The following is a 9,872-nucleotide window of genomic DNA, read 5'->3' on the forward strand; positions in this document are numbered from 1 at the left end:
GGTGGGAAGCCAGCAGACTGTTGCATGGAAAGCTGTTACTGTTACTGTGGAGCAGTGTGCGCGAGCGGGTTTCTATTAGAGATGGAGGGGCGGAGTTGGATTTTGCCATGCTAGTGCGTCATCACGGGCCAGATCTAACCCAGGGCTGGATCGGAACAGGCTTTAACAGAACTGACACTTCAAAAGTGTGTGTGCCTCGTTTCCTATACGAAGTGAGGTGTAGTTACTGGGAGATGGAAAGGAGAAAGCACGGGATAGAGGGAAGGATGGCTGCGATGATGGCATTTCTTAGGACACCTTTGGATTAATCATGAAAACAACTCCTCTCTGAGCAGCTGTTGCTAGCATGTAATAACTTGAGCTGCCTTAGTTACTGTGTTACTGACAGGATTATGCTGTGCTCCCTCCTAGGTGATCTGTGAAAATGGTTCGCTACTCTCTTGACCCAGAAAACCCCACAAAATGTAAGTGGATAGGTCGTAGATTTGTATTTCTAACTACTTTGGGATGAGCATAATAATAAACGAAGGTTGTTTTTTCTCTTCTAGCATGCAAATCAAGAGGTTCAAATCTACGTGTTCATTTTAAGGTATGGGAATCATAATTACTGCCTGATGCCTTTTCCGCATGTGCCAGTATTTTTTACCATTAAAGGGTAGCTGCAGTGATGTCTTTCTTAGGACACCTTTGGATTCACCGTGAAAAAAAAAATAATTCTGAGCAGCCACCTTATTAAGATACCTATCATCAGGACATAAAAGTACTATGATTTAGGACTTGTGGAGTTGACTAATACTTCATTAACAAAAAATGGGCAATTGGTTTTTATTGGCATAAGTCTCTATGGCTTAGTCACAGGATTTTTCAAAATTATAACTCCCATGGTTAACCAAAACTTTTATTACTCATACTTAGAACACCCGTGAAACTGCCCAGGCCATCAAGGGTATGCATATCCGAAAAGCCACCAAGTATCTTAAAGATGTCACTTTGAAGAAGCAGTGTGTGCCATTCCGGCGTTACAACGGTGGAGTTGGTAGGTGTGCCCAGGTGAGAATTAGTTGGTATTTGTAAAGAAAAGCGATGGATGGGATGGGACAGGAATAGTTGGGATCTGCCTTTATCAAGCTCTTCCAGGTTGCTGTGATGACGATCTTAGGACACCTTTGGAGTCACCATGAAATAAAACATGTTCTGAGCAACCTTAATGTTAGATAAAATATCTTTATCTTGATTTTTGTTAAATGTAAATAAAGGGAAATGACTGATCACTGCCCATTGTTTTCTCTCAGGCCAAACAGTGGGGTTGGACACAAGGTCGGTGGCCCAAAAAGAGTGCAGAATTTCTGCTGCACATGCTTAAAAATGCAGAAAGCAATGCTGAACTTAAGGTATGTAAGCCATGAATGTATTTGTGTATACATGATTGTTCCAGACTTAATATCCTTGATTGTTTTGTTCTAAGTAATTAAATCTCTTGTTTAAAATACATTTTAAGGTCGGGGAGTGTAGCCCGGAGGTAGAAGGGGTTCCAGGAACCCCAGTGCCACCCAAAAAAAAAAACCATGTAAAATACTTTTTTGTGGTACTGGGGTTCCTGGAAGCCCTTCTACCTCCGGGCTACACTCCTAGACCTATTTTTGCATTTTTTTTTATTTGGAAACAGGGTCTCCTAAGCCAGCGCGCAGGGCTAGCTTCAAACCTGCGCGATCCTCCTGTCTCTGCCTCCCAAGCGCGGGGATTACAAGCGTGCGCCACCACACCCGGCTGTAAAATACATTTTAAAGGTGGGCATGGTGGCGTGCATTTGTACTCCAAGAGACTGAGGGTGTAGCTCAGGTAGAATGTTCCTGGGCTCAGCCCCTAGTGACACAAAAATTACTTCAACTAAAAATTTTTTTACCTTTAGTAGGTCCAAGATTTTATCTAAAGGTTTTCATAAATGTGATCTGTCTACACTTAACTATTTCCTTTTCCCCCAGCATTTATGAAAGAAACGTTTTTCCTGGGTTGGGGATTTGGCTAGTGGTAGAGTGCTTGCCCACCAAGCCACAGTCCCTGGGTTTGATCATGATTATCAAAATAATTCCATTATTAGTGGTTACTGTGGTTTGTTGCCTGCCACAGTAACGAAGGGAAGTGTTTTTGAGTATCAAGTTACTGTTGATATACTTGAACGTGAATTATTTTAGGTGAACTAGAACTGTAATTAACGCCAACTCTTAGGAACCGGGTCTATTTTCTTGGCTTTGTATGACTGCTTCATACTGGACATGGAACCCAAGGGTGATCTTCTGAGTTACTTGCATAATACTTTTTTTCTCTTTGTTGTACTGGGGATTGAACCCAGGGGCCTTCTCTCTTCAAGCCCCAGCCCTGTTTTATTTTTATTTTGAAATAGGATTTCTCTAGATTGATGAGAATCTCACGAGTTTCTAAGGTTGGCCAAGAACCTGTGATCCTCATGTCTGTTTCCCAAGTACTAGGATTCCAAGCATGGCCTTTATGGTCCTGTTTAAAAACTTGAAATAAGGTCTTGCTAAGTTACCCAGGTTGGCCTCAAACTTTTGAGATCTTCCTGAGTAGCAAGGATAAGCTACCCAGTTTCACCATCACACCTTTAGGGTGGTGACTTGCATACTTAAGGAGAAAGTAGATGACTGGTGGCTTAAAGGATTGCCTTTCAAAATGATTAAGGGCCAGGCTTGATGGCACACACTTGTAATCTCACTGTTTGGGAGGCTGAGACAGGAGGATCACTCAGCTTCAGCTACTTTAGTGAAGCTCTCAGCAGCTTAGTGAGACCCTGTTTTCCAAATAAAATATGGTCTGGGAGTGAAGCTCAGAGGTAGAAAGCCCTGGGTTCCATCCCAGTACAAAAAAAGAAAGTGGGCTGGGGCCATGGTTGGCGATTAGTATCCCAATGTAATGATGTAGTTTGGGGCATTGAAAAAAATGATTTCACGTGCTTTCTCTTTCCAGGGCTTAGATGTTGATTCTCTGGTCATCGAACACATCCAGGTGAACAAAGCCCCTAAGATGCGTCGCCGAACATACAGAGCTCATGGTAGAATTAACCCGTACATGAGCTCCCCCTGCCACATTGAGATGATCCTCACTGAGAAGGAGCAAATTGTTCCTAAACCAGAAGAGGAGGTTGCACAGAAGAAAAAGGTAATAAATTATTTCATGGGTTTTTTATTTACAGTAGTGGGAAGATTTGTGGTTGCTGTGATGACTATCTTAGGACACCTTTGGAATAACCATGAAAGGAAACTAACCTGAGCAGCCTTTTACCCACTTTGTTTTGGCTTCTATGGCCATAATTTGTATTTAGTGTGTCAAACCCCACCCAGGTCCCATGGCCACTAATTACCTGTCCCAACGTCTACCGAACTTGATTTAGTTCTGTGCCAGATGCCCGAGAGTGGCTGTACTTTGCCCTTCACAACTGAGTGTAACTTGTGGGTTTTTGTTGTTGTTATCCTCTGTCTCCCCCATAATCCTTAATAGTTGGGCTTTCTGTCTCCCCATCTTGAGCATAAACTCAACTCTTAATGTGGCTTTTTTCTAGAAGTATAATGGTCCTTTTATGTTTTTTTTTTCTTTACCCAGATATCGCAGAAGAAACTGAAGAAACAAAAACTAATGGCACGGGAATAAATTCAGCATAAAATAAATGCAAATAAAAGATTGGGTCTTACTAAATATTTTGGAAGTCCTCGCAAGATGGATCAAATGAGTTTACTTAAGACTGAAACTTATAGTTTGTTTTTTTGTGTTTTGTTGTTGTTTGCGGGTCTGGGGATGGAACCCAGGGACATTTGACCTCAGCTAACCCCCAGCCCTACTTTTTATTTATTTTGAAACAGGGTCTCACTGACTTAACAAAGGGCCTCACTAAGTAGCTGAGTTTGTCTGGGAACCAGGATTCTTTTGTCTCAACCTCTCAAATGCTGGGATTACAAGTGTGCACCACCACACCCAGCTGCACTTTTATTTTTTTAATGTGTTTGTTTCCTGTAGTTGGTATAATACATTGCCAGGAACTTAAGTGTTAGACATCACTGTTAAACATTACAGTTCTGTCAAGCTGAATTCTGCCTTGGTCTCCTGGGCTAAAGTTAAGTGCACCTCTGGCACCTTGCTAAATTGCCCAGGCTGCCCTCAGACTGGGCAGTCCTGCCTCTGGAGTAGCTGGGGTTGTAGGTGTGTGTCATTGCGTGGGCCTGCTGCCTCGTTTTATTTTTATTCCTTTCTTTTACTGGGGATGGAACCCAGGGACGTTCTGCCTCTAAGCTACACACCCAGCCCTGTATTTTATTCATTTTTTAAACCGGGTCTCACTGAGTTGCAAAGGGCCCGAGTAGCTGAGGCTGTTTGCGAATCTCCATCCTCCAGTCAGCCTCCTGAATTGCTGGGGTTACAAGCCTGCACTACTATGCCCGGCTCCAAGTTTCTTATGCTATTGGTTTGGGTTCATAAATATACTGGGTTTTTATTTTTGGTTGGGGTGGTTGTCTTGTTGCTGGGACTGGCTTTGAGCTCTTTGGAGGCCTTGCCCTCTTGATTTAGCTTGGACAGCCCTAAATATGCTGTTTTGATCTAATGGAATTAGAACAAAGGAAGATTGCTGAAATATCTATTGCAATTTTAGCATACCATATAATTCACCCGTTTATAATGAGATGATTTTGAACCTATTCGGTAACCATCCCAGCATTAGAACATTACCATATTTATTTGGTGGCACTCGAGTTCCTGGGAGCCCTACCTCCAGGCTACATTCCCAGGCCTATTTTATATTTTTTTTTTTTATTTTTGGAAGCAGGATCGCGCAGCCGGCCTCCAACCTGCGGAGATCCTCCTGCCTCCCAAGCGCGGGAATTATAAGCATGGTGGTTCCCGGCCAAAACATTGCCTCATTTAACAAAATCTAGCAGTGATTGGCTGTCACTCTTCCTTGACCTCCATTAAACTAGATTTCCCTCCTCAGGACATCTCAGAACTGGAGTTTTTTTTTTTTTTTTAACCTGTCATTCACACTATGGGTATACCATATTTTATCAATTGAACATTTGGGGATGTTTCAGCATAAATGCTGCTGTGAGCCTTTCCAAATTTCTGTCGGGCATACTTTTATTTGGCTGTGTGCTCAAAGATTACACATAGTAAAACCTCAGTGACAGTTGAGGTACGGTCATACGTTTGCAAAAATCCTACATGATTTTCACCTGCATTGTGACTTCCAAATTTTAAGGGGCTGACGCAACTCGGAGGTAGAATGATGATCCTGGGTTCAACCCCCAGACCACAAACTAAAAGGCTTCAGCAAATAGCGTTTCACTGAAAACATCCTCTAAAGGATGCGGCAGTGGGTTTCCCTGTAGATGGTGGACCACCAACACCCGCATAGTGTCTGTGACCCTCCTGCGTTCCTGGCCCGGTCCTAGCTCAGGTTTTCCGATGTGGAGTCCAGCGCCTGGTAAACTCCGTTCCGCTGCCGTTCCCGGAAAGTCCCATTCTGGGACGCAGCGCCGGAAGCCCTTGCTAGCCCCGCCCAGGCGTCGCCTTTACGTCTAGCGTGTCAGCGGGCTGACGCAACACGCCTTTGTGTCGGCCTTTTGGAGGCGCCCATTGGCTGGGCGGTAGCTCGTCCCTCCCTCCGGAAGTGCGAACTCTGGACTGGGCTTCGAGATCGCCAGTGAGTGGGGCTGGCGGGTTCCCGGCGGGGCAGGGGCCTCGGGCCGGGCTGGGCTCTGTCTTCCGTGCTCCCGCAGCGCTTTCGAGCGGCTCCCGACCTCAGGCGGGCCGGGATCCCGGAGCCCCAGGCGGGGACGCGGCCCCCACCATTCCATCCTGCCCGGCGCCCCCGCGGTACGCCCCGCTCCCCACGCGTGTCCTTCCACCTGCGCCGGCCTCGAGTCCGTCTCGTCCTTCACCTCCAGTGCTCCGTGCTTCTTCCGCTCTGTAAACTTGCTTTTTTTTTTTTTTTTTTTTTAAACCTCCTGTCTTTTCAATCGTCTGACCCAGCCTATCCCCACTGGCTCCTTTCAAGCTAGGTGGCCGGCCTCACCTGCTCTATTTCTTTGCCTGCCTGCCTTCCGTCCTTCCTCTTTCTCTCCTCTCTGTACTGGAGAGTGAACCTTGGGGGCAGTCTGCACCCCCAACTCGCGGGCTCGCTGGGTTGCTGAGCGTATTGCTGAATTGCTGAGGTTGGTTTTGAACCTGCGATCTTCCTGTCTCAGCCTCCTAGTGCTGAGGTTCCAAGCGTGCACCACGGCGCCCAGCTACCTGCTCTATTTCTGATGGAGCCTCGACCTTTCCCTCTGTTTCTTTGTAGTTTTAAATTAGGTCGAGTGAAAGGTGATACACCCTTGCAGCATCTCTAATCCATTTTGCTCGCTTCGCTGGCTTGTAGATTAAATGATAACGGGTCTTTCGACCTTTTACACTTAAGTAACCCAGTTTCCACAGTAAAGTAATACATTTTGCCGAGAATCATTACAAGAATGAAAAGGCTTTTTATAACGGTAGCTTCTTTGGCGGGTCGCGGTGGTGCACGCTTGTAATACCAGTAATCTGGGAGGCTGAGACAGGAGGAGCATAGGTTCGAAGCCAATGCTCAGTACCTTAGATAGATACCCGGTTTCAAAATTAAAAAGGCCTGATGTGTATGTAATTCAGAGGTTGAGCGCATCTGGGTTCAATCCCCAGCCCCCGCCCCCTCAAAAAGTTGGACATGGTTTCACATGCCTGTAATTCCAGTACTTGGGAGGCTGAGACAGAAGGTTCTGTGACCAGCAATTTAGTGAGGCCCTCCGGAACTTAGTGAAACCCTGTTTCAAAATAAAAAATAAAGCTTGGGGTATAGCTTAAAGGTAAAATGCTCCTGGGTTCTTATAAAACAGGTAAGTGTGGCATAAGTGGTGGATAGCATTTGTTCTTGAGAATTTATTTAAAACACCAACTAGAAGCCAGGCTTGATGGCGCAAGTTTGTAATCCCAGCATTTGGGAGGCCGAGACAGGAGGATTGTGCAGGTTCAAAGCCAGCCTCAGCTACTTAGTTAATTCACACTAAGTACACCCCACAGTGTTTTTATACCTCCATTTCTTTCTTTCTTCATTCCTTCCTTCCTTCCTTTCTTTTTTTTTTTTTCCTTTTTTTTTTAATGGTACCAGGGATTGAACCCAGGGGCATTCTAAGTCTGAGGCTGGCCACAGCCTGTGATCCTTCTGTTTCAGCTGCCCAAGTACTGGGATTACAAGGGTGCATCACTATGCCTGGTTTATGTCTCCATTTCTTTTAACTATAAATGGAGACCGAAGGCACCAGCCTTCCTAATTTTTTTCAGGATTAAATGAATTGGTGAGTGTGGGTCCCTTCCCTTTATCTTGAAATTTATGATTGGGGTGCAGAGATTAGAAGGGTTTATGCCAAGCTGGGTGTGGTGGTGCACGCTTGTAATCACAGCATTTGGGAGGCTGAAACTAGGATCGCGGTTCACGGACAGCTTCAGCTACTTAGTGAGGCCTTTGCAACTCAGTGAGACCCTGTTTCAAAATAAAGAGTAAAATCCGGGTGCAGTGACGCACGCTTTTAATCCCAGCATCTGGAGGCAGAGACTAGAGGATCACCGTTCACAGATAGCCTCAGCTACTAAGTGAGGCACTCTGCAACGTAGTGAGAGCCTGTTTCAAAATAAAGAATAAAGCTCAGAGGTCAAATGCCCCTGGGTTCCATCCCCAGACCCGCAAAAAAAAAAAAAAAAAAAAAAAAAAAAAAACTCATGTACCTTTGCCGGACGTGGTGGCGCACGCTTGTAATCCCCGCGTTTGGGAGGCTGAGAGGAGGATCGCACAGGTTCAAAGCCAACCTCAGCTACTTAGTGAGGCTCTCAGCAACTTAGTGAGGCCCTGTTTCCAAATAAAATAGGTCTGGGAGTATAGCCCGGAGGTAGAAAGCCTCTGGGTTCCACCCCCAGTACCACCAAAAAAAAAAAAAAAGAAAGAAAGAGGGTCTCAGTTGCTGAAAATAGCGTTGAATATGTGACTTTCCTGTCTCAACCTCCCAAGAACTAGGAGTACAGGTGTGAGCACCCCACGTGGCCTCAGCCCATTTGATTATTTTTAGATGGTCTTGCCGAATTGCCCAAGCTGGCCTCTATCCTGCCATCCTCCTGCTTCAGCCTCCCAAGTAGCTGGGATTACAGGTGTTTGTCACAGCACCTGGCCCTTTCCAATGTGTGTGTGTGTGTGTGTGTGTGTGTGTGTTAGTTAGTGGGGATTGAACTCAGGGGCATTCTACCTCCAACCTAAACCCCAGCCCTTTTTGTTTCTTGTTTTGAAACAGGGTCTCTCACTAGGTTGTTGAGAGTCTCCCTAAGTTGCTGAGGTTACAGTTGTGGGCCACCACACCTGGTCCTTTCCAAATGTCTTTTTTTTTTTTTTTTTTTCTGGGACTGAGGATGGAACCCAGGGGCATTCGACCTCCGAGCTCCACCCCCTGCCCTATTTTTTATTCTATTTTGAAACAGGGTCTCACTGAGTTGCCAAGGGCCTCACTAAGTAGCTGAGGCTGTCTGTGTGCCGCAATCCTCCCATCTCAGCCTCCCAAGTGATGGGATTACAAGCGTGCACCGCCACGCCCAGCTCCAGATATCTTAATCTCAATGGAGTCCTTTAGTTCCAGTTTCTAATGAACTGATTTCTTGTTTTCTTCACACACAGCAGCCCGGGAGCTCCAGCCGGGACAATGGTGTGCATTCCTTGCATCGTCATTCCCATTCTGCTCTGGGTCTACAAAAAATTCCTGGAGCCATATGTTTACCATCTCATTTCTCCTTTTGTTGGTCGTATATGGCCTAAAAAAGTTGAACTAAAATCTAATGATGAAGATAAAAGCAACATAGATTGCAAGGTAAGAATATTTAAATGCCTTGAGTAAGCGCAGATGTGAGTATGGTACTTGAATAACAGTTGGCTTTTGGAAAGATAATTTGGGGAACTAGAAGCTTTGATTGTCTCAATTTAAGTAATTAACATCTGACTTAAACTAAGTTCTGAAACTGGGTGTCTGTTTAGTGTATATGTCCTTTGCAAGAGAATGTTCCTTATGATGAGCTTCTACTTGTTTTCATAAATCTTGAAATGGTTTTCATTTTAGGGTGCAGACACAAATGGATTCCCAACAAGAGGATCAACAGAAATCGCTCATAAAAAGGAAGGCTAACGGGATTTTCCTAAAGAATGTCAATTGTTCTGAAAAATGGACCTGCTAACATGAAGCACCCTCTTTGTCTCTGATCTTTTTCTCTGAGACCAGAATTCCAGATAGACAGTTTACTTACCTGATACCAATCAGGAAATATGTACTATTTATATTTAAAATGTAGTTATATTTAATGACCTCACTCCTGAATTCCTTTTTCAGTATAGTAGATTTTATTTCTCTTATTGCCGTTTAATAATATGAATAATAGGAGATTTGTGCCAGTGGGCATGCAGGCCCTCCGGCCCTGGCCGCTAGCACGCGTCCTCATGAGTCTTAACACTGTTGGCTCTAATCCAGCGGGCTCTTCTAATTTGAGCGGAGTAAATTTCACTGTGAAACAATGCAAATGATAGCGATATGAAGTGTCAAGATAAAATGACTTTCCAATACAATGGAGCGGTTTATCTGTGAGAGTAAGTAACTACTTATTTATTGCTCTGAGGAAGATGGAAACTGGAAACACCTTTGTAAAATGAAGCATTTTAACACAGATGTCTATTATATATTATAAAATTCTACTCCTGTTGCATTCCTTTCTTCCCTACAAATGCATTAAACATTCAGTTTAACCTGTGGGGTTTTTGTTATTCTTTTAAA

General features: G+C 44.6%; 2 protein-coding genes across 3 annotated transcripts; both read left to right on the forward strand.

The window, feature by feature from the left end:
- Positions 1 to 424: 424 nt before the first annotated feature.
- RPL17 (ribosomal protein L17) lies at positions 425 to 3,697 on the forward strand (the record flags this gene model as incomplete). 2 transcript variants are annotated; one of them, XM_080714303.1, is made up of 6 exons in its annotated part: positions 425 to 479; positions 549 to 589; positions 916 to 1,050; positions 1,293 to 1,391; positions 2,983 to 3,174; positions 3,616 to 3,697. In XM_080714303.1, the coding sequence occupies 6 exons, from the start codon at positions 425 to 427 to the stop codon at positions 3,661 to 3,663; spliced, it is 570 nt and encodes a 189-aa protein (XP_080570429.1). In that variant the 3' UTR covers positions 3,664 to 3,697. The 2 variants fall into 2 exon arrangements, with proteins under 2 accessions (XP_080570429.1, XP_080570430.1); XM_080714304.1 differs by having other exon boundaries at positions 425 to 464.
- Positions 3,698 to 5,711: 2,014 nt separating this feature from the next.
- Positions 5,712 to 9,233, forward strand: LOC308275906 (UPF0729 protein C18orf32 homolog; the record flags this gene model as incomplete). The annotated part of the gene is made up of 3 exons (XM_080714305.1): positions 5,712 to 5,877; positions 8,732 to 8,921; positions 9,168 to 9,233. Exons 2-3 carry the CDS (start codon positions 8,757 to 8,759, stop codon positions 9,231 to 9,233), a joined length of 231 nt encoding a protein of 76 aa, XP_080570431.1. The 5' UTR covers positions 5,712 to 5,877; positions 8,732 to 8,756.
- Between the last annotated feature and the right edge of the window lie 639 nt (positions 9,234 to 9,872).

Source organism: Muscardinus avellanarius (assembly GCF_963383645.1).
Source record: "Muscardinus avellanarius genome assembly, chromosome: 17".
NCBI lineage: Eukaryota > Metazoa > Chordata > Mammalia > Rodentia > Gliridae > Muscardinus > Muscardinus avellanarius.